The 24,865-nt window shown below is 37.7% G+C and overlaps 1 protein-coding gene across 1 annotated transcript; it reads left to right on the plus strand.

Annotated features, from left to right (window-relative positions):
• The first annotated feature begins 21,136 nt into the window (after positions 1–21,136).
• LOC122008578 (protein STABILIZED1-like) lies at positions 21,137–24,579 on the plus strand. The gene has a single exon (XM_042564347.1). The coding sequence runs from the start codon at positions 21,225–21,227 to the stop codon at positions 24,330–24,332; it is 3,108 nt and encodes a 1,035-aa protein (XP_042420281.1). The 5' UTR covers positions 21,137–21,224; the 3' UTR covers positions 24,333–24,579.
• Positions 24,580–24,865: the final 286 nt, after the last annotated feature.

Below are 24,865 nucleotides of genomic sequence, written 5' to 3' on the forward strand. Positions count from 1 at the left end.
ATAGGGAGAATGGACACTATAAAAGAAATGTCCAAGATTAATCAAGAAGAAGACTAAAGTGGCAGTCAAAGTGATGGAGAAATCAAAAGAGGTCGACCCCGTGATACGAAAATGCAAGGAGCACATTGTGTACTTTTTTACAATCAAAAGGGATATTATTGGAATCAATGTCCAAAGGGGAGGATTTCGACTACGAACAAAAGAAGCTAAAATCAAGGGGGGGGGCTTCCAAGAACAAAACTAAGGTACCATTAGTTAATGGTACTTATTCATATCATAATAAAAAAAATAGTAAAAATAATTATTATGATTTTGGTTTTATTTATTATGAGAATAGGAAACATGATACTTCTAAGGGAAATTATAAGTCATATCATACTAGAACTATCTTACCTAAGTATAGAAAGGTAAGAACTCTAAGGAAATTAGATATATGCTTAAAAAGAATATTATCCAAGGTAATCATGGAAAATCTAAGTTTGAGGAATTAAGGAAAAAAAATCAAATCTTGAAGTTAAGACTTGAGAAATTGCAGAGGACCCCAAGGAAAATGGCAAATAATGTCAAAGTGTCCAAGAAATAAAATCTAGGCTTAGGAAAACAAGGGTCATCTATGGATAAGAAGGGTTTAGGGTACAAATCCAAGTCCAAGGACAAGGTGTCCTCATATCATAAAGTTTTATATAGTTATAGAACTAACTCTAGGTCTAAAAGTCAAATCAAGATTACAAGGGAAGCTATCCCTAGAGTTGACTTTGAGGAGACTAATATCACTAAGATTTTTAAGAAGCTTAGAAAAGTCATTAAAAAGGTTTCTAGGAAAGTTATCCTTAGTAATTATCTAAAACACCCAAAGAATACCAATAGGTTTTGGGTTCCTAAGAGTATGTTCTTTACACACTAAATGAGTTTAGAATGTGTCAACTATAATTGAAAGGGTAGTTCACCCAACCATAGTGAAGTTGACACTTTAGGGAAATTTTAAGGTATTGTGATATCTTAAAAATGAAAGTTAACTTTTACTCTTGAAGAGTACAAGTGTGCCAATCAAAATTTTAAAGTATTGACCTTGATTAAATTGTCATAAATAGGATAGAATTCAAAGGAATGTCAAGTTGAAATTTTGACATTTCCTAAGGAGATGAGGGCAACTTATACTTATTTTGATTTAGCGATTAGTTGATTATAATTAGATAGAAAATCTAGGAATTTTTTTGTGTTATAATTGTCATGTTTTGTGTATCTATCACATGACATAACATCATACTTTGCATTCATATTGTTATGAAAAATATTACATGTCATGTCATACATACATCATTTAGCTATTTAGCTATGATAGTTTTTATTTTGAAAAAAAATATATTACTCATTTGATGTATGTCATAATTATTATCATGCATTGGTTTAAATTTCTTGTAATTAAAGACAATGACATAAATTGACATCTTAGGTAGAATGATCAAAGTTAAAATGCCTAGTTAGAGATATATGATCCTTAGTTTAGAAAAAACCTATTGTATATCTCACAAAGACTATAAAATTGACTTGTATGTGTATTGAGACACATTAGATACAAGTAAAATATTAGGAGGATAAACAAGACTCAAGATGTTGATTTAGTATATCTAATTAAGTTTTATTTTCATCAAAACAAATAAGTTTACCCCAAAAAATCATGGAAAAAGCTAATGTGCAAGTCATGTGTATTTAGCCCAAAGATCATGATTGAAAATTTATTTTGAAAATAATTTTAAATACATTTAAAAAAACTTGGTAAAACCTATTTATTGATAAGAATCACCATTGATTAGCTAGATACAAAATTAAAGTGAAATATTGAAGTTTTTATTGGTTTTCAATTTTGTGTCATTCTTTGAAAATGAAATGTATTTTCATAGAAAACTATTTTTTTCCTAGTAGTATATGACATAAGTAATGACTATGTGAGGTTTCATGATTTTTCATATATCATAGAATTACTTGTGAATTTTTGACATAAATCAGATTTGAAATATCAAAAAAACTCCAATAGATTAGACACTATTGTCAATCGATTGGAATATGCTATAATCGATTGACAATGGGTGCCAATTGATTCAGATGAGCTGTAATTGATCGGTAACTGAAACCAATCGATTATCAAAGATTTTTTTTTTGCTGAAATGATTTAATTTTAGTTTATTAAGCCACGTTTAGTAAATTTAACTATCAATTTTCTTGATAAAAATGAGAAAGGAAAGATGACTAATATGAAGTTGAGGAGGCAGTTCATATTCAAGGTTGCATTTTTAATCTCATAACTTTAAATTTTAGAGCTTTCAAAATGTTTAGGAACTTCAAATCACTATTGGTGTAATGATAAAAATTGGAGCATGCTTTGAGGGGAAGGTTCTCCTTAAAGACATGATGATGGATGGATGCTCAAGGTTGAGCATTAGAGATAATCAAAGGGTATGAAATCTTCATTGTGAAGTTTAAATGACAAGAGGATAAATCTTGGGGAGAAAATTTTTGAAATGTGTCAAAGAGGGAGAGAAATATAGCATTTAAGTAAGACAACTCTCGTTTACGCTTTGGCATGGGATGGAGAAGGGAGTTGGTCCAATATGAGTTAGTCTAACTTAAATATATTGTCAAATATCAAAAAGGGGAGATTGTTTATACAATTATCTTCGAGTTAAGGTTAACCAATTTGACTAAGTTCGAGTTGGCTCAAGCTTGAGTTTTGATGTTTGACAATATATGAGAGATAAGTCAAGTAAGTCAAGAGACGACCAGATACTTTTCCAGGCTAGGTAATAGAAAATCCCTAGTGAGTGAAGCTAGGTAGTGAAAGTTCTAGCAGGGCTAGGCAGTAAAGACTTCGTTGGGAACTAGACAATTGAAGTCCTAACGGGGCTAGGCAGTGAAGACCTAGTTAGAAACTAGACAATGAAAGTCCTAGTGGGTTTAGGCAAGGGAAAAGTCCAAGTGGGTCATATGCTGATCGGGATACTTGGTGACCGAAAGTCTAACGGGGGTTTGCACAAGATGAAAAATTCAAGTGGGTCAAAGGTTGACAGGATACTTAGTGATCGAAAGTCCAACAAGAGTTGGCATGAGATAAAAAGTTCAAGTGGGTCAAAGGTTGATCGAACACTTGGTGAAAAAACCTTGTCAGGTCAAAGGTAGTTGGATGTTAGGCAATGAAAAGTCCCAATAAATCACATATGACTTTAGGGTTAGACAAAGGTACCCCAAAAATCAAGTTCAGAGGTTAGGGTTGGATAATTAATTAACCCATGGCCAATCGATTAGGCAGATTCCCTAATTAATTGGGACCTACTCCAATTGATTAGGCTGATTGGAAGGTTTTCATGAAGCACAGTAAGACTCTGAATCGATTGGCTAATCAATTAGACCTTATGTTTATCGATTGAGGCAATCGATTAAAGGTGTTTTTGCATGAGAACAGAAGGATTTAGAATTGATTGGGACAATCAGTTCAGGCTTCACAATCGATTAGGGTAATTAATTGAAGCATGTTTATGAGAGCACAGTAGGTACTGGAATTGATTTGGAAATCGATTGAGAGATTCTCGTGAGAACATAAAGCTTCTGAATTGATTAGGGCAATCAATTAAAAGCTGTTGAATCGATTAGTATGACTCGTCAATCAATTAGATGGGCAAAAAAGAGTTGTCTTGCAGGTTTTGAATGGTCAAGCCGATGTGACAATCAATTGGGGATAAGTCAATTGATTAGGAGGCGTCGAAGTAATTTTAGAAAAGGGGTTTCGTGATGATTTGAAGCAAGTGTTGTTTCAAGCAATTCTTGAGTGATTGGAGAAGAAATGATGTTGTAATTTTCACCACCAAAAGGCAATCAAAGTAAGAAAAGAGCAAGCAAAATAAGGTTTATATTGTAAAGTCATTTCTGATTTCCATTGTAACATAGTTTGTGTTTCTTATTATATTCTCGTGCTTGAGCTTGTATGAGCCTTATTTACCTCCAGGAAGAAGATTTTCATAATGTATCTCAGAGTGTGAGGAGAGGACACTTGGATTAGTCACCTCAAGGAGGTAGATACCAAGTAAAACTAAGATGTTAGTATTTCTTCAAAATGTTCACTGTAAATCATCTTTTAAAAAATGAACGAGACTATTCAACTCCCTCTAACCCTCTAGATATCCTAACATCTAATTTGGCTATTTATCTATCTAATAAACTCAAATTTATCCAAGTTGATTCAATCATAGTAGTTGATTCCTTTAGATAAGATCTTCTTCAATAGTCTTCTTTTCCAAATTTGAATACTATATTAGTTGGCCGATTAGTTGATTGAAACCATATCAATCGACTGAGCCAAATAGAAAGATTTTGTTTACAACTAATTCAGTAAACTCCTTAATTGACTTAGTAGTCAACTTAAACTAAAGCATATACTACAACCCAAAATACATTATTTCTTGGTTAGTCTTTCACCTAAGTAAGAATCTACCATAAACTATAAGTCACTCAGCTACACAATTTATTTAAGAGTTTACCATTGCAATGTGACTTTGCCACCAAAGTTATCTTCTGTCAAATCTTAAGTCATGTCTGTTGGAACCCCAAGGAGTTTTGATGTAATCAAAAAAGTTAAGTTAGGTCATGTTTAGTTTAACCCTTGTGTCTAAGTGTATAGGAGCTTAGGAGCACAAGAAGTCGAGTGGAAGACACGGCTAGCGAGAAGGATGGCACGGGGAGAGAGCCGATGGGCTCGATGTGTCCGAGGCACGAGGTGTCGCAGAAGAGTACACCGGTGGACGAGAAGAACGTATACGACATTCGAGGGACGAGAAACCGAGGAGGAAGGCTGCTCGAGGAGAAGGCCGGAACTTTGGTTCGAGTGAGCCCTATTCCGGATGGCCGAGATCACCCAAGCTAGCGAAGCTGGAGCGGAAGACCCGGACCGAGATGAGCTGAACCAAAGCAGAGGGACCGGACCGTAAAAAGTCAATAAAGTTGACTTATGTGGTCCGAGCGCTCGGAATCATTCCGGGCACCCGGGACCTTATTTGAGTTCGGGCACTCGGAACCCAAACTTTATCAGCGATGATGTGGACGCTGACCGACGCGTTGGGGATAGAATTCTATCCCCCCTAGGTGCCCGGAACCCTTCCAAGCGCCTCGAACAGTGCTATAAATATAACACTGATTTCAACAGTTAGAACAACAACTTGTAATCCATTTCTGTTTGCTCTATTTCTCTTTGCGTGCTGTTAACACTGTAAGAGGCTACTCCACTCAAAGGAGATCTTCAATAGTGCACTACATTCTCCTTGGATTAGCAATCCTCTGATTGCAAACCAAATAACAACTTTGTGTCTATTCCTTTGTTAGTCTCTTTCTTAATTACAAGTGTTCTTTATTTAGTTAAAAATCCGAGAAAGGGTTGATTATTTTTCAGGGCAATTCACCCCTCCCCTCTTGCCGACCTCCAAAGGGACCAACAAGTGGTATCAGAGCAAGGACGCTTCAGAAGGACTAATCGTCGACTGAAGCAAAGCAACCAATGGCCGGACCAAGCATCATTCCACCAAAATTCGTGGGAGACTTCGCACATTGGAAACGTCGTATGGAGGTATTCCTGAAAATCGATTTTGAAATTCGTTTAATAATAAAATATGATTTTGTAACTCCTATGAATCAAAATGGAGAGGAAAAAGAAGAAAGTCTTTGGACGAAGAAAGAGCAAAACGATTCCGTAGCAAATAACCGGGCGGAATATCACTTGCTGAGCGTGCTGCCGCTTCAAGAAGTCAACCGCATCGGAAGTTGCTCATAGGCCAAAGAACTCTAGGAAAATTCTTGGAACTACATGAAGGTACATTCGAAGCCAAACTTGCAAGAAGAGACATACTTCGGAACAAACTGACGAATATCCGTCTTGAAAGAGGTGAGAAAGTAGCCGATCTACATGCAAAGGTAAAAGAATTAATTACCGGACTCGAGAACCTCGGTGAAACGGTAACCAACCGGGACACCATACGCTACGCACTTAACACCTTTCCCAGAACTCCAGATTGGACCTCAATAATCGACGCCTACTATATCTCAAAGGACCTGGAGGTAAGTATCCCAGAGGAACTTTTTCTACTCTTGAATTACATGAAACTAGATGTGCAAGGATGTCAAAAGATTCAAGTCAAATTATGGCGCTAAATGCAACCAAGAAGGATGAACCCGAGTTAGATTCAGAAGAAGATCAAGAACCTTATATGGTAAGAAATTTCAAAAAATTCTTTAGATCTAATAAATTTAAAGAAATATAGAATAAGAAAAACCCAAGAAATAGAAGAAGGGTTCATTACTGCCAGTGTCAAAAGAAAGGGCACTTAAAAGAGGATTGCCCAAAACTCAAGAAGGATAAAGTCAAGATACCCAAGAAGCATAAGAATCTAAAAGCAACTTGGGATGACACGTTCATCATCTGAGTCTGAAATACAAGAATATGCCGGACTAGCACTGATAGCAAGCTATGAAGGGCAAAGTACATCAAAAGCCAGCATTGATGAAGGGGGAGCGACTTTAGATGAAAGTAGTGAAGTAGGGGGAGAGTCAGGCTTCAAGTCTGATATGATAAGTGAGGTATACCTCTTACCTCTTGATCATCTTTATTATGGTATTAAGTCAATGGCAAAATCTATGTACAAATTAAAAAGTAAAAATAATAAATTAAAAAATGAAAACTTAGAAATAATTTTTTTTAGCAAAATCATGTCTGTTAGAAGATCGTGATAAAGTAAGACTTGAAAATGATAAATTAAAAGAAGAAATAGAAAACTTGAAAAATTCTACTTGTTCAAATATTTATGCTTTTAGAAATTATAGAGGATTAAACTGGTACTATAGTTTTCACAAAAGTCAAATTAGAAAAATATCAAAAGCCTATATACCTAGAAAATATCTGACTAACCCTATAGGAAGGAATCTCTATTGGGTTCCAAAAACTTGTTTAATTTAAATATAAAATTAGACCTAGGACTTTCAGTGAGAAAATTAAATATTTAATTTCTTTATGAGGCTTTGTCTAGAAAGTGATTGTTGCTCCACTAACTAAGAAGGCCTAGTGCCTCGCCACTGTCTGGAAGCCAAGTATTGAAATAAAGAGTTTAATTGACTAACTGAAAAGCATTGAATTGAAATTACTTAGTGCTTTAAAGGGTTATTCAATGTGCTTTAATGTGTTAGCAAAAACTTAGGAAATTTTTAATATTATTTTAGTTAAAATTATTTATTTCGTTGCACAAAAAATTTATTTTTACCTTAGACTTGTCAAGGAACCCCATTTTTTTATGTGATCAAAGGGGGAGAAGAATGTTAAGTCTAGGGGGAGGTGTATTTAAAATTTTTTCATTGAAAAATCTTATTTACACTTATTTGCAAAATTATCTATTTTTTCATTATGTTTGTTTTATCCTAACTTAACTTGGGTTGATCACATCAAAAAGGGGGAGATTGTTGAAATCCCAAGGAGTTTTGATGTGATCAAACAAGTTAAGTTAGGTCCTGTTTAGTTTAACCCTTGTGTCTAAGTGTGCAGGAGCTTAGGAGCATAGGAAGTCGAGCGGAAGACGTGGCTAGTGAGAAGGACGGCGCAGGGAGAGAACTGACGGGCTCGGTGCGTCCGAGGGACAAGGTGACGCGGAAGAGTACACCGGTGGACGAGAAGAACGTACGCAACGTTCGAGGGATGAGAAATCGAGGAGGAAGGCTGCTCGAGGAGAAGACTGGAACTTGGGTTCGGGTGAGCCCTATTCTGGATGGCCAAGATCACCCAAGCTAGCGGAGCTGAAGCGGAAGACCCGAACTGAGACGAGTTGAATCGGAGCAGAGGGACTGACCGCAAAAATTCAACAAAGTTGACTTATGTGGTCCGTGCACTCAGAATCATTCCGGGCAACTGGGACCTTATTTGAGTCCGGACTCCCGGAACCCAAACTTTATCAGCGATGATGTGGACACTGACAGACGCGTTGGGGATAGAATTCTATCCCCCTCAGTGCCCGGAATCCTTCCAGACGCCCCGAACAGTGCTATAAATATAGCACTGATTTCAACAGTTAGAGCAATAACTTGTAATCCATTTATGTTTACTCTATTTCTCTTTGTGTGTTGTTAACGATGTAAGAGACTACTCCGCCCAAAGAAGATCTTCAATAGTGCGCTACATTCTCCTTGGATTAGCAATCCTCTTATTGCAAACCAAATAACCCCTTTGTGTCTATTCCTTTGTTAGTCTCTTTCTTAATTACAAGTGTTCTTTATTTAGTTGAAAATCTGAGAAAGGGTTGATTTATTTTTCAAGATAATTCACCCCTCCCCTTTTGTCGGCCTCCAAAAGGACCAACAATGTCATCATTCACTTTTTTTCCTATATAGCTCATCTCTTCGGACTATTGTTGACATTGTTACTCGATACTCTCATCCTGCACTTGCTCCACTCTATCTTTGATTTTTAACTGATCTCAAGTTAGTAAAAGACGACTGTATTCATCCTTAATATTTCTATTAATTTGTCCTGAGTTAATATAGAAAAAATAAATCATAGATGACTATTAAATTTGGAATAGTGACTGACTATATCAAAATTTTTAGTAGATCTCAAACCATACAAACTTAGCCATCCTGAGTCATCAAACATGATTCAATTAAATATTATATTAGAGGGGGCGAAAAATAACACAATAAGAGAAACAATTTAAGAAATTAAATGTAAAATGATAAAGACAATAAAAGGGTAAATGCAACAATTAGATAAAACAATAATAAATAATGGACTCACGATTTATATTATTTGAAACCTTTGATCCTGAATCTATTGTTTATGGTGACAAAAGGTAAATACGTTTACCCTCAGTGTCTCTGTTAATTCATCCCAAAGTCAACATGGAGGAGGTAAATCACAGACGGCTACTAGCATTTGAAATAGTGACTAGCACATAAGGGAGATATTTACCTCGACTTTATCGAGATTCGAACCCCAATCTTCATGATGACAATACCTCATGTGCTAGCCACTAGACCCATCCGAGGAGATCTTGATCCATTGTTTATGGACTTATATAAAGTGAGTCAATCCTCAAAAACCACTAACTTCCTATTTCTTAAAAACCTTCACGAGGCCGAGAAACTTTTACAATGCATATCAAGGAAAGCACTTTGATGCGTTCACAAGGTTATGACTTATGAAGGGGATAGGGGATAGGGGATAGGGGATAGGGGATAGTAATTGTAAATTTAATTCTAATACTCTTGCTTATGACTTAGAAATGTCACAAGCAAGCACTTATAAATCACTACCACAATGATATCCAAGATTCCTACTTCACAGCTAGCCTATAATCCATTAATGAATTGCTCTGACTTAATTCTGATACTCTTGCTTATGACTTAGAAAGGTCACAAAGCAAGCACTTATAAATCACTACCGCAATGATATCCAAGATTCCTACTTCACAGCCTATAATCCATTAATGAATTGCTCTGACTTATGAAGGGGAAAGGGGAAAGGGGATAGGGGATAGTCATTGTAAATTTAATTCTGATACTCTTGCTTATGACTTAGAAAGGTCACAAAGCAAGCACTTATAAATCACTACCACAATGATATCCAAGATTCCTACTTCACAGCCTATAATCCATTAATGAATTGCCTTTAGAAAGTCATTATCTTTAATTTTCTTTATCAACTATTGAAAGGAGAAATCTCTTACTCTTACACCATGCAACTTACAAGGATTACAAGAGGAAGACTAAGATAAGATACAAGGGGAGAAGGCTTCTAATAATAGAACGTGACCAACTTTATTTCGCTAACCTTCAGTCCTCCGTAGATCCCTCTTTATATAATTTTTAGATTACGTTTGATTGAGTGTAATGTAATCGAGCTTGTAATGTAATCAAATTTGTAATGTAATGTAATCTTAATTGCATTACTACGTTTGATAATATAATGTATGTAATCTTTGATTACAAGGATGATTATATTTTTTTATTTGATATCCATTATTTTTTATAAGAAATATAATTATATTATTAAAAAATGACAAAAATATCCTACGACTTCTACTGACGACCGCCGCACCTCTATCAGAGCTTGCATCCGATGACCGATGACGGTCGGTCGGTGATTAGCGGTCGGTGACCGACGACGATGGCGGCGACGACGGCTGGCGATCGGCGGTGGCGACCGGCAACTGGCGACCGACGACGGTGACGACGACGACGACGGAGGCGGCGGCGGCTGGCAACAGGCAATGGCGGCGGGCGGCAACCGGCGGTGGCGGCGGCGGCGACCAACGGCGACAGCGGTGGCCGGCGGCGACAGCGGCCGTCGACCGGCGGCGACAGCGGCCGGCGACCGGCGGCGACAGCGGCCGGCGACCGGCGGCGACAGCGGCCGGCGACCGGCGTCGACAGCGGCCGGCAACGACTAACGACCGACGATCGGTGGCGGTCGGCAACCGGTGACCGACTGCGATAGCGGACAGTGGGCGGGTGACGGTCGACGGACAGTCAGCTTACTAGGGGTATATTCGATATTCAAATTTTAGTTAAACAGTGACCTCGTAATGTAATCGAATTACATAGTATTTACTTTGTAATCTAGATTACAAAACTCCACTACCTTTTGTAATCGAGATTACATTACATTACAGATTTAAAGTTAAAACAAATAAAATAATCAACCTTATAATGTAATCCTGATTACATTACAAGGTAAATTAACCTTATCAAATATAGCCTTAGCTCCTCTTCTTTCTCCACTTGTTATTTATAGCACAATTCACTAGATACTATCATTAGTCAACTAATGTTAGCTCAGTTGATTGCCCGGTCAATTGAGTCACGAATAAAAATAATTTTTTTTGCTGGCTTCTTAGCTCAAGTTAATTACCTAGAAGAGTCATTTCTTCAATCAACTAAATTCAGTTCTACTTGACTAGAGTCTCACTTTGATCGTCCTAATGTTCGAGTGTAGCACCTAAGTTGAGTTCTACTCGCCCTACGAAGTCTTATCGTTAGATTGACTTTACTCTCAAATCATCTCCTATTCATCCCTCGGATATACTCGAACCTTTAACTCTTCTTTATATCATCCTTCACATTTTACCTACGTAGTACGCCTCTATCGACTATCACCAACATTGCCCTTGAGGCCACCCCAAATTATGCTCTAGTACTAACCCCAACACCAACTTAGTGCTTCCATCCTATGGTCCCTTGACCGCTTTTTGCAATCTTATCTGATCTCTTAATCGATGGATCTCCAAACCACTAAGTGTGCCAATTTGGTTTCGTCTTCGTCGTCCCCGGGACTATGATACAACGGTAAGATATTCAGATAGTCACCCAGGTACCCGTGATTCGAGTCTCAGCTATGACGAATTTATTAGAATTTTTCTTCCAAATAGGTCACGTAACTAAAGGATGCTGGGCTCCTGGGTTACTCGCTACGAATATTTTCTGATTTATTCTAATGATCGATGAAAAATTTTCATAAAATCGAACCGACCACAAAGACTCAACATTATCTCACTTAATTAATCATTTTTTTTATTCCGCCATCATCAATCATTGGCTTTTCAAGCTTTATGTGTGCTCCTATAAGTTTCTACGTACTCAAAAACACATTAAATTGCATGGAAAGGTCAAACTTAAATTGTTTACCTATATATTAGAACAAAGTCACATTGAACCACTATGGCATAATGACTGCACCAGCAACTTTATCGCAATACAATTGAGCTTCCCTTCCTACCTTTTTGTAGCCCTCCAAATTGTCAATGTAGTCGACTTAACGTGTTCTAAGTTAGCTCTAGATAAATCATCAACCCACTCTAAGTAAGTTTTTTTTAACGATATAACATTTCAAATTCAAAATTAATTTATTTGACTAACTTAGCTTTAGTCGACTATTTTGTCAACTTTGTTACAAAAAAAAACATTCTATTTTCTTAGAGCATAGACTTAATCGACTGTTAAGTCAGCTAACCTATCATTAATAAACTGATCTATATTTTAGTATACTCATGTTGGAGCAGAACCTTTCTGTTCGTAAAAATTGCATCTCTAGTTTACTGCTTAGTAAATTAATCAAATATTAGCAGACTAAACTACTTCCGAGTTGCTTAACCATATCAGTTGACTTTATGAGACCAAGAATTAATTGAGTCTGAAACATCTTTTTCAGCAGATTTACCCAACACCAAATATACAGGCTATTTATAGTCCTTTAGGACTCCCATGCTAAATACCGGGAAATTTTTTAAAATAGGTATAAACAGTAAAGTTATTACAAAAATATGTATAATTAAAATTTTTTACAAATATAGATGAGAGGACTCCATATTCAAGATTTAAATCCCGGTTTTTATTTTTTTTAATTTCTTTCCTTATATTCCGGGATTTAAATCTCGGATATGAATGAATTACCGGGATTTAAATCCCGGTAACTTTTTTTTTATTTTTTTTATAAATGGTTTCTTTTTTTCATTGCTTAAGTTTTATTTTTTTAAAAAAAATTAAATTCGTAATAATTGTTTATAATTTCTTTTACAAAGTTAATTTGTTTTATTAACAAATGTTTAAATAATAATAATAAATTATATTTATATTTATTAAATATATTATAAGTTATATTAGAAAATAATTTCAATAAATTGAAAATAAAAGATATTATGAGATTTAGCAAATATATTTAAGATTATCACATATAAATATAAGGAAAATCGACATTTATATTATTGGTAGAAAGATTGTCACGTCTAAATATAAAAACATTTATGCTACAAATTATATTCAATCGGTACCACATCTCGGACATCGACGATTTCGGTGTGGAAGGAATCGTCTGAGAAAAGGAATTCTACCACCCATATTCTGCTCATGTGATTGTTGGACTATAGCGTCGTTATGTGCATCATTTTCAGCCTCTTCGTCATCCCCATGATTGTCCTCTTGTGGATCATCATCATTAGCTTCAGATAAATGGGAACGCATACTAGATATATCTACTGATTGGAGGTTAGACATTGTGGACATGCGTTCCATTTGAAATGGAGCAAAAATATTTGTAGGAGTAAAATAATCAGGTCCCAAACTACCCTGAAAATGAGAGCCTGATTCAAACATTGAAAATTCTAAAGGGGTCGGGTGGCCAAAATCTTTATCGGTTGGCAACGATGATGGACCCGGAAATGGCTCTGAAGATGATTAGAGATCGGAGTAGTGGCCAAACCCACCTGATGTGGGATAACCACCAAAACTTGTTCGGGCTTGTGTGAATGAAGATGAGCCAGCTTGCATTGATAGATCTCTCCAGACTGGCGGTTCATAAATAGTATCACAGCTCATACGAGGAGGATCGACATACCTTTGCCTTGGTTGACGAGTTCTCGGACCTCTACCTGATGGTGCATTAGCGGTAGGAGTGAACCCATAATCAGGAATATGCATATCATCTTGAATGATATATTCACTTGGGTAGTCCATGTATCTTCGCTGCTCTCCAAAAGCTCCAAGAATAGCCCCAGCCATCCGGTTATGCTGTCGTCCGATCGGAGCATTATCTGAGCATGATGAGATCCATGCTCTCTCGTGAGTATCAATCTAGCAGAAGAAGAAAAAAAATAAATATAATGGTTGTTAAAGTGCAATTGAATATTAATTTATGAAACAATTAGAGAATTTGGTGATATCTTACACTTCCTACATGAGTGGCCCCCTCGATTGTCATAAATCTTCGCGTTACTCGCCTGTACCAGTCTCCATATTGACTATGATAGTGTTGGGTCAATAAACTGGTATTACTGTGAACCACAAATTGTTGGCGATTATTCCAGATGTTAATCTCTTTTGCCCATTCAACTCTCCAATCAACCTCATACTTTCCCTTTTGACTGGTTGAATGATAACCACAATGACGAAAAGGAGGAACAGAGATAAACTGGAGCCAGCCGAATTGCCGTCGTACCCTATCTGGATAATACCATTCGACGACATTGAAGCATATCAAGGGTACTCGAGCTGTCCAAATGTCCTGCCCGGATACACAAATCGGATCTAACTGGTGAATAAATTGAGCATATGGCTCCCAAGAGATCTACATAAGGTCATAACAATTAGTCTTTACATTAATATAGCTAACATTGTAAACGACAAAAGTTAAAATAACAAAGATCTTACTTGGTGGTGTGTTTGAACGTCGAATTCATATCTCCATCCCTGCAAAGTGAATCGCGGTGATTGTCGCGCTTCTTTCTTACCTGCCCACCTGAAATCATAATTTTATCAAGTGAATGAGCATATAATACTTTAATCTAAAATAATATGAACAAATAACTATTGCACCTAGTCCCGAGCGGAAGCATGGGTGTGTGCTCTATCCCACCCCTAATAATAGGACGACATTGAGTGAATCGCTCCCATGCCCATAGCTGCAGAAGCAATAAGGGACCCGATATCTGACTAATATATGGGTCAACGACATTACACAAATTGCGGTATAAGTATGCAAGACATGCACTACCCCAACTATATTCTTGCATGCGATGTAAATCCTCAACAAATTGAAAGAACATGCCGTGCACATAACCCTCTGTTTTACAGCCCATCAGATCACCACCTATCATTCGCAATATAGTGGCACGAACATAACACTGTATAGTTTCGTCGGTTGCATTGGTGGGAAGTTTCGTTAGATCGAAGGTTTTAGCCAGCCACCCAATTGAAAGACGTCTCGGCTTCATATTAGAGGGGTGTAGAACTTGATCAAGGAACCTTAAACAATAGTCATATATGTCAACATTCGCTCTACCAGATATCGCTGACCCATGTATAGGTAGACCCAACAGAACTGCAACATCTTGCAAAGTTACTGTCATCTCTCCTTCGGGCATGTGAAATGAATGTGTTTCCGGCCTCCATCTCTCAAGAAGAGCAGTAATAAGTGCTCCATCAATACGACGATATCCAACCTGGAAAACCCCTAAGAATCCCGCTACGCTCATCCAATAAATAAAACAATCATTTTGAATATTATACTCATTTTGATGTAGACTGGTTCGCTTCACAAGCAAAGGTTCAAGGTAACTGGCGTCATAAGACTCACCGCGACTTGCTCTAACCTGAAGAAACATTGTACAACAAATTAATTTTATCATAACCATAACATATGTGCACAAATACAATAACAAAGAAAATAACGACACAATTTATTTTATTACCGCATTATCCCATACTGTTTCGGATCTATGCGACGTCTGCAGATGTAATAACTCGCCATCAACTGGACCTGGATGTCTAAGGTAATCGGCACGTCCAGGCCTGTGGTCCATATCTATACACAGATACAAATGAATATATGTATATCAAATATTATATCATACTTACACATATAATCTTTGTCAATATAAGTACGACATACATAATATCAATAATGTCTTACAAAGTTAATTAAAAAACACATGTCTTACAAAGTTATAAAATATTTGAAGTTACACACGCACAAAAAGAATTAAACATGTGGACAAGTTTTTCTATTATGTCCAGGTTGGCCACACCGTCGACAATGTTGCACTCCGCTTGTGGATGGTCCAACGTCCATCTCATTTCTCCTTCTTCCCGCTGGCTTACCCTTTTTTCTCTTCGTGTCTGGGTCAGGTATTATGCATCGACCATCATCACCTTCGATAATTGGCCAATAGGCCTCATTACCCAAGGGATGAAAACTACTTCTATAGCATTTGATCGCAGTTGACAATAAATACACAGCATCTATATAGATAAAATAATCTCTTCCAGTTGTCATACATGCTGCTATTGCATGCGAACAAGGTATCTTCGTCCCCTGAAATTTTCCACAACTACAATGTTGAAGGCGAAGATGTACCATTTGCTTATTACCTCCTTTTCGCATTTCACGGGAGTATCCAGTCTTCACTTCAAAAACTCCATCTTCACGATTGAAAGAGGTTACCTGATGGGTGTACGCTACTTTCAAACGTCTATCAAGCAATTTGAGGCACTGCGAAGTGTACACTTTGTCATTGGCCATCTGATCAGAGTACACATTTCTTCTGTTATCAAAGTACTTGACCATGTTATAAAATGTGTGCTCAATAAGGGCAGCAACAGGTAAACGACGTGCATCTTTCAAAACTGAATTGACACACTCAGCTACATTTGTATTCGCATGCCCATATCTGTGACCCCCGTCATGGGACATTGACCATTTTTCTATTGGGAGCGATGTAATCCAGTTCCATGCCTCATCATTCCTCTCTTTTAGCCGCTCCAAAACTCGCTCACACTTTCTTACTTGACACGTCCTTCCTATAATGTGACATCAGTTAGATGTATATAAAACATGTATGCATAAGTATTAATAGCATTGCGAAGTTTTGTAACCGTACCAGCCTTTATGAGTAAATTCTTGAGTCCAACATTTTTGAAGCGTGTGTTAAAATTGCTGGCCACATGACGGAGGCAGTAGCGATGTTTTGCATGAGTTTCATCCCAACCGAGATATTGGTTATTCATTGTCTGCATAATTCCAATATGTCTATCGGAAATGACACATATACCATCACACCTTACTACATGTGTTCGAAGGAGCGCCATGAACCATCCCCAACTGTCCACATTCTCGGATTCTACCAGCGCATAAGCTAGTGGAATCACAGAGTTATCTCCATCAATGGTTGTTGCAATTTGGAGTGAATGTTTATACTTACCATAAAGGAAAGTTCCATCAATTTGGATCACTGGCTTTGTGAACTCGATACTGTCGATAGCTGGTTTAAATGACCAAAATAGTCGGCGTAAAATTTTTTTGTTGAATTCAATTGCACGATGCCTGACATGAGTGTGATCATCGAATGCCCACCATACAACACTTCCAGGATTTGTCTGTTGCAGAGCTGCAAAGAAATGTGGTAGACGTTGGTATGATTCATCCCAATCACCCCAAATTCTAGCAATAGCCTTCTGTTTAGCCTCCCATGCTTTTCTATAGGAGGGTTTGAAATGCAACCAATTGTGAATTTCAACAATAATACTTCCAACTGACTTGGATGGATCTTTCTTCACCCCTTCCAATATGCAGTTGCATATAAAGTTTGAGTCCAATTGTCTATGATCAAGCGATATAGCCCTCGCAACACATGTGTGTGGACCTTTATATCGTGTTATGCCCCATCCTCCACCAAGTTTCTTTAGCCTTGCTACGCGTAACTGCCAACTACACCCATATTTAGTGTTCCTACATACGACTGACCAAACACGCGAACTTGACTCAGCAACTTCATATTCTCGACTGCAATTCAAAGAATATTGTTTAACTGCATTAATTACATCTTCCTTCTCTTGAAACTCCAATGTTGTATCAAATTATGTACCAACTACCATTCCAACTGTGTTACCCACTGATCCGATCCAATCTGCTGAAACAGGGTAGTTGGCTCCTACAGTAAACTGAAATGCTTCAGGCACTTCGATCATTGCCTCTTCCTCACAATCGTCTTGACCAAGTAGCCCATCACTATCTTCCTCTTCTGAAGGGTTGGACTGACAATCATTTGTTGCTATCGGTATGTCAATGCTTTCAGGTAGTGGAACATCTGAATGGCTCAATACACGAAAAGACTCCATAACTTCATGTGATGGACCAGCCTCATCATAAATACTTGCGCCGAGACTTGGTTCGAATGGAGCTTCAGACAATGCCTGATTCGGAACATACACACTTTGTCGATCACATTGTAGAGTTGAATCACCAAACGGTTGAGAACTTGGAGCACATACACTGTGACGACTAGGCAGTATAAAAGGATCACCAATTAGCTCTGAAGTAGGAGCATATACACTATGCCTACCACTTTGCATAACAGGTTCATGCAAAAGACCCAAACTACGATCACAAAAACTTCGTCTACCACCCAACTCTGCCTCCTGAGTACATACACTTCTCCTGCCCTTAACTCGATATTTTCTAGTTTTCACATATAGCTGAGGATAACTTGTACTTTCAACAACAGCAATACTATCAACAAGGGCACGTATATCATCACCATCTTTGACCTCCATACAATAATAATGGATGACTCCATTTGACATACAAGGCAATCTATATATTATATCAAATATAATATCATCTGATCGAAGCTTCAATTTCTGGCTTATGGACTCAACAAGGTCACTATACTCAAAGTTCTCTTGCAAAAACACTACCCGATGCGACCCTCCTTCATAATCTGCACCGTGCTCACCGTCAACGATCCTACCTCCATAGCTAATAAGGACTTTTATTCTTGAAGTCATTCTACAATAAATAAGTAATGGTACATCAAATTTTAAATAAACTATAATTTGTAAACAAAGAAATTCTCAACAAACAAAATATCATAACACGTTTTTTTAATTAAACTAATGAAATACATTATTTTTTATTTTCACATCTCTTAAATTAATATTTTTCATTAGTTCTTAAATTAATATTTTTCATTAGTTTAAAATTCAAATTTATTGTCAAGATAAGGTTATTTTAAACGCATCAAAATTTTATTTAATAATAAACTAAATGTACTAATTACATTATGCTTAATAATACTTTAAAAAAAGCAAAAACCTATACAACTAAATTACTAACGAGTTATAATACAAATCTAATATAAAAACTACATATGATACAAACACTATATATTTTCACTACATTATTTAATATATTTTTTCTTAGCTTTATGGATGTTCTTGAACAAGACTTTTTTGAAAGGCAATGACTTTCTTGATCAAGATTATTTTAAATCTGATTCAACTGAGATTATTTGATAGATCCTGAGAAGTTTATTAATTTTGAACCATTTATATGTTAAGAAAGAGACATTCGTCCAAGGTAAAATAACATTTGTTTATTGCACAGCTTGTTTTAATTGAGTTATAAGGGAAACTTTATTTCGATATGAATACAATTTTTTTTATAACTTATGATTTTCTGGTTTTATTTTTTTTTTGCTAAATTTTAATATAACAAGAAGCTCATGATCACAATTATCATGTTCGTTTCATCTTCTTTTTTTTTTTTTTTATTTCGTTTTGTTATTATTGTCATATGCATTTAGTAAATACTTTTGATCTTGTTATAGGAAGCCAAAAAGGAAAAGTAAGAACGAACAGAAAATTATAAAGAATTTATAATAAAAGACTATAAAATAAAACACAAAAATGAAAAAAAAAAAAGAAGACTTATAAAATTATTAACATCTTTGCATAACTGATTAGCACAATTTATGGAACTAACTATTCAACAGAAAAACGATCATGCCAGTTATGTAAACAAAGTTGCTCAATCGCTCAACAGACCGTAGAATTAATCAAGACATGAACCAAGTTCTCCTCACTAAAATTGCCACATCGGTATACCCTCTAAGCTAGGCTTATAAGGGTCGTGCCTTTGCATAGCGGAAAATAACAAAAATTATTGAGAACTCATCTACCTACGGATATTGCACATGAAACAGCCTTACGGATATTGCACATGAAACAACTCATCTTTAATCTACTTGTAGAAATGCTCTTGAGATAAAAAAAATACCTATTTTATCACAATTTTGCTCTTCCTAGCTCGTTCGCAGCCTCAATTGCTTTGAAAGCTTTCGCTTCAGAGCCTCGCTTCACATTTATATAGAGAATTAATGCGCTGCGCATGTTAATTAATCACTGTTGCTCAATTAATCAATCTGTCCTGCCCATTTGATTCTTGCTCATTTAATCAATCAGCAGGATTCCCGTGACATGTCAGCGTGATTTCTGCTCGCTGTATGTCAGCGAAATTTTCGTGATTAAGATTCCATTTGATTTCGTTTGCATGGAGCAGCGTCATGCAAATGAAACTTTAGCTTTGTAATAGGACCATAGCACATGGGCACAATATAAAATTAATAATTATATATTTTTTTAAAATAAAACTTAAGCAATGAAAAAAAGAAACCATTTATAAAAAAAATAAAAATAAAGTTACCGGGATTTAAATCCCGGAAATTCATTCATATCCGGGATTTAAATCCCGGAATATAAGGAAAGAAATTTAAAAAAATAAAAAATCGGGATTTAAATCCCGAATATGAAGTCCTCTCACCTATATTTGTAAAAAGTTTTAATTATGCATATTTTTGTAATAACTTTACTGTTTATGCATATTTAAAAAATTTTCCCCTAAATACCTCTGTTGACATTTTACTTTTTATGTGCTAGGTATACAATATAGTAAAAGGATATTTAGTTATTACCAAGGTATCTATAGTTCAATTTTTAACTATGATATATTTATAAAAATTTTAGATGTGTAATTAAGAGATGTTGGATTTCTGGACTGCTCGCTACAAGCACTTCCCGATTTATCCTAACAGCTGATAGAAAATTTTTATAGAATCGAATCGATCGTCCCAGGTTCAATGATTCTTGACATGATTAATATTTTTTTAACAAACTTCATTAATAATAATAATATAATAAGCTTAATTTTAAATTTTTGTCAAACACACCAAATTGTATATCAAATTATATGAATGCCCACTTGTTGTTGGTTACAAATGAACATATTTTTCAAAAAAAAAAAAAAAAGATTTAGATTTTGTGTGATTTGGATGAAACTAAAATGAAAATCTAGTAAGTTTATTTTTTAAATATCATTTTAGGTAAAAAAAACAGTAATATCCTTTCTTCAATCCATCTTCTCACTTGTCATTTAAATAAACATTCTTTAGGTCTTAAATTGTGAATATTGCCCTAGGTCTTACCTTTTTATTAATAAATTATTATTTTTAAAAAATAGTTTTTAAAATAGCTAAGACCATTTTAAATTGAAAATCCTTTTGAAGTTTTTCTTTTACTATTAAGATATATTGTAATTTGAGACTGAGTATCTATTTTATCTCTATTAATTATCATTTAAATAGCTTATTTATCAGGAGAGGAACGAGGATTATTTGTTCAGTAAATAGAAATATTTAAGGTGGCTTAACAATAATAAAATTTTAGGAAATTTCAGAAGAGCTGCAATTTTTCAAAACTATCCAAGTTAATTGAATTATTTTTGTAGGTTTGTATTTGTGGAACGATATCCCGTTCTGGAAACGTCGATCCTCGTCTCTTCTTGGCAGGGCAGGAGGGCAGGGCAGGGCAGGCTCGACGCCGCCATGGTGTTCGTCCGTACGCTCGACGGCAAAACCCTAGCGATCGATCTGTGCCCGACCTCCACCTCCCTCCACGCCCTAAAGCTCGCGATCGCTGCCCGTTCCGGCGTCCCTCCCCACCACCAGCGCCTCTTCCTCGCCTCTCGCCGCCTTCTCTCCGCTACCGTCGGCGGTGCTGACGACTCATCCACCACGTTGTCTGACCTCGCCGTCCGACCCTCCTCCACCATGACCCTGCACCTTCCTCTCCTCGGTGGCACTCAGACCCCTGCTGGCCCCGCCCGCCCCCCACGGTACGAGTTTCTCAACTCAAAGCCTCCCCCCAACTACGTCGCCGGTCTCGGCCGTGGCGCCACAGGATTCACTACAAGATCTGATATTGGCCCTGCTCGCGCTGCCCCTGACCTCCCTGATCGCTCTGCCGCTGCCATCGGTGCTGCTGCAGCCCCTGGTGCTGGACGTGGCCGGGGTAAGGGAGCTGGAGGTGATGAGGAGGAGGAGGAAGAAGAGGCCGACGGCAAGGGATACGATGAAAACCAAAAGTTTGACCAGTTCGAGGGTAACGATTTCGGACTTTTTGCCTCTGCGGAGTATGATGAAGACGACAAGGAAGCTGATGCTGTTTGGGAGGCCATTGATAAGAGGATGGATTCAAGAAGGAAAGACAGGAGAGAAGCTAGGCTTAAGCAAGAGATTGAAAAGTACCGGGCTTCAAATCCTAAGATAACCGAGCAGTTTGCAGATCTGAAAAGAAAGCTCGCAGATGTGACTCCAGAGCAATGGGATAGCATCCCGGATATTGGAGATCACTCCCTAAAGAACAAAAAGAAGCGATTTGAAAGTTTTGTGCCAGTTCCGGACACCCTCCTCGAGAAGGCTAGACAGGAGCAAGAGCTTGTCACAGCCCTAGATCCTAAAAGCCGTGGGGTTGGAGGGACGGAGACACCCTGGTCGCAAACTCCTGTCACAGATCTTACTGCAGTTGGAGAAGGTAGGGGCACTGTGCTCTCTTTGAAGCTGGATAGATTGTCAGATTCTGTCTCAGGGCAAACTGTGGTCGATCCAAAGGGTTATCTGACAGATCTCAAGAGCATGAAAATCACTAGTGATGCAGAGATTTCGGATATCAAAAAGGCAAGGTTGTTGCTTAAATCTGTTACCCAGACAAACCCAAAGCACCCCCCTGGATGGATTGCTGCAGCTAGATTGGAGGAGGTTGCCGGCAAACTCCAAGCAGCACGAGAGTTGATTCAGAAAGGATGTGAGGAGTGCCCTAAGAACGATGATGTTTGGTTAGAAGCTTGTCGGCTGGCAAGCCCTGATGAAGCTAAGGCTGTCATTGCTAAGGGTGTGAAAGCAATTCCAAATTCAGTGAAGTTATGGTTGCAGGCAGCAAAATTGGAGACCAGTGATCTGACCAAAAGCAAGGTGCTGAGGAAAGGGTTGGAGCACATTCCAGATTCTGTGAGGTTGTGGAAAGCTGTAGTTGAACTAGCAAACGAGGAGGATGCAAGACTTTTGCTACATAGAGCTGTGGAGTGCTGCCCACTTTACGTTGAGCTGTGGCTTGCCCTTGCAAGGTTAGAGACTTATGAACAAGCAAAGAAGGTCCTTAACAAAGCAAGGGAAAAGCTATCCAAGGAGCCTGCAATTTGGATCACTGCAGCAAAGTTGGAGGAAGCTAACGGCAATATTGCATCAGTTGGAAAGGTAATTGAGAGAGGTATAAGATCATTGCAGAGAGAAGGATTTGAGATTGATCGAGAAGTTTGGATGAAGGAAGCAGAATCTGCAGAACGTGCTGGATCAGTTGTTACTTGTCAGGCAATAATTCACAACACCATTGGTATTGGGGTGGAAGAAGAAGATCGGAAAAGGACATGGGTTGCTGATGCTGAGGAATGCAAGAAGCGTGGCTCCATTGAAACGGCTCGGGCTATATATGCCCATGCATTAACTGTGTTCCTTACCAAGAAAAGCATATGGCTCAAGGCAGCTCAGCTTGAGAAGAGCCATGGAACCAAGGAGTCTCTGGATGCACTCCTGAGAAAAGCTGTTACATACAAGCCACAAGCTGAAGTGCTATGGCTGATGGGTGCAAAAGAAAAGTGGCTCTCAGGAGACGTACCTGCAGCACGACAAATTCTGCAGGAAGCATATGCTGCAATTCCCAATTCAGAGGAAATTTGGCTGGCTGCCTTCAAGCTTGAATTTGAAAACCATGAACCTGAGAGAGCAAGAATGATTTTAGCCAAAGCTCGTGAGAGAGGAGGAACTGAAAGAGTATGGATGAAATCTGCTATCGTAGAAAGAGAATTGGGGAACCTTACTGAGGAACGGAGATTGCTGGAGGAAGGGTTAAAGTTGTTTCCTTCATTCTTCAAGTTGTGGCTAATGCTAGGACAGATGGAAGATCGCCTTGGTCAAGGAGAAAAAACTAAAGAAGCTTATGAAAATGGTCTGAAACATTGTCCTCAGTGTGTTCCTCTTTGGCTCTCACTTGCAAACTTAGAGGAAAGGACGAATGGCCTAAGCAAAGCTCGGGCTGTTCTTACTATGGCCAGGAAAAAGAATCCACAGAATCCAGAACTTTGGCTTGCAGCTATTCGTTCTGAGGCCAGGCATGGCAACAAAAAGGAAGCAGATTCATTGATGGCCAAGGCATTGCAAGAATGCCCAACAAGTGGTATACTATGGGCTGCTTCCATTGAGATGGTTCCGCGTCCTCAACGCAAGACAAAGAGTGCAGATGCCCTCAAACGGTGTGATCACGATGCGTATGTCATTTCATCTGTGGCAAAACTGTTTTGGCAAGACCGAAAGGTCGACAAGGCAAGGAACTGGTTCAACAGGGCAGTCACACTTTCTCCAGACATTGGGGATTTCTGGGTCTTTTACTACAAGTTTGAGCTTCAGCATGGTACTGACGAGACCCAAAAGGATGTACTGAAAAGATGTGTTGCTGCTGAGCCCAAGCATGGAGAAAGATGGCAAGTAATTTCCAAGGCAGTAGAGAACTCTCACCTCCCAATTGAAGCTATTCTTAAGAAGGTAGTTCTTGCTCTAGGAAAAGAAGAAAACTCTACTGTGTTAGATGGCATCAAGCCCTAATTAGCCACTGACTGTGGCGGCACTACTTAAGTGGACACTAGGTATTCCTGCAGTGATATTACCTTGAACTTCCATCCATTTTGTGAAAATCTATTCCCTATAATGCTTGTGGAGCTATGGAATATGTTGATTTAGAAGAAATATTGTCCTAAATACATGTCTTTTGGATGTTTGCTTAGACAAAATCTCACATATTTGACCCTGACTATATTTGATCAATTTGATGTTGTTAGAATGGTTGTTGTCTTGCCTCTTGTACTCTGCTTAACCTCAGACAGCATTTTCATCTGGATTAGCTATGTTCAATGTTGAAACCATTTTTTATCAGACTTCAGTTGATCATGTAGTTTTGTACCATGAATAATCTGTTCGGAAATGGCAGAACCACATGTTTACCCTAATAGAACTTTGAATTGTTTCATGCTTGTGAACTAAAAATGTGTATCTTCTGTGCTGCTCTTTTGATAAAGCGTGGTAGGAATTAGCTAGCTACAGAAGTTTTGTGGGGCTTTGTATAGTTTTACAAAACATTG

Source organism: Zingiber officinale, chromosome 8A (assembly GCF_018446385.1).
Source record: "Zingiber officinale cultivar Zhangliang chromosome 8A, Zo_v1.1, whole genome shotgun sequence".
NCBI classification, from domain to species: domain Eukaryota; kingdom Viridiplantae; phylum Streptophyta; class Magnoliopsida; order Zingiberales; family Zingiberaceae; genus Zingiber; species Zingiber officinale.

What these genes read in the sequence shown, in the direction of transcription:
- LOC122008578 (XM_042564347.1), top strand. Translation starts at nt 21,225, where the DNA reads ATGGTGTTCGTCCGTACGCTCGACGGCAAAACCCTAGCGATCGATCTG.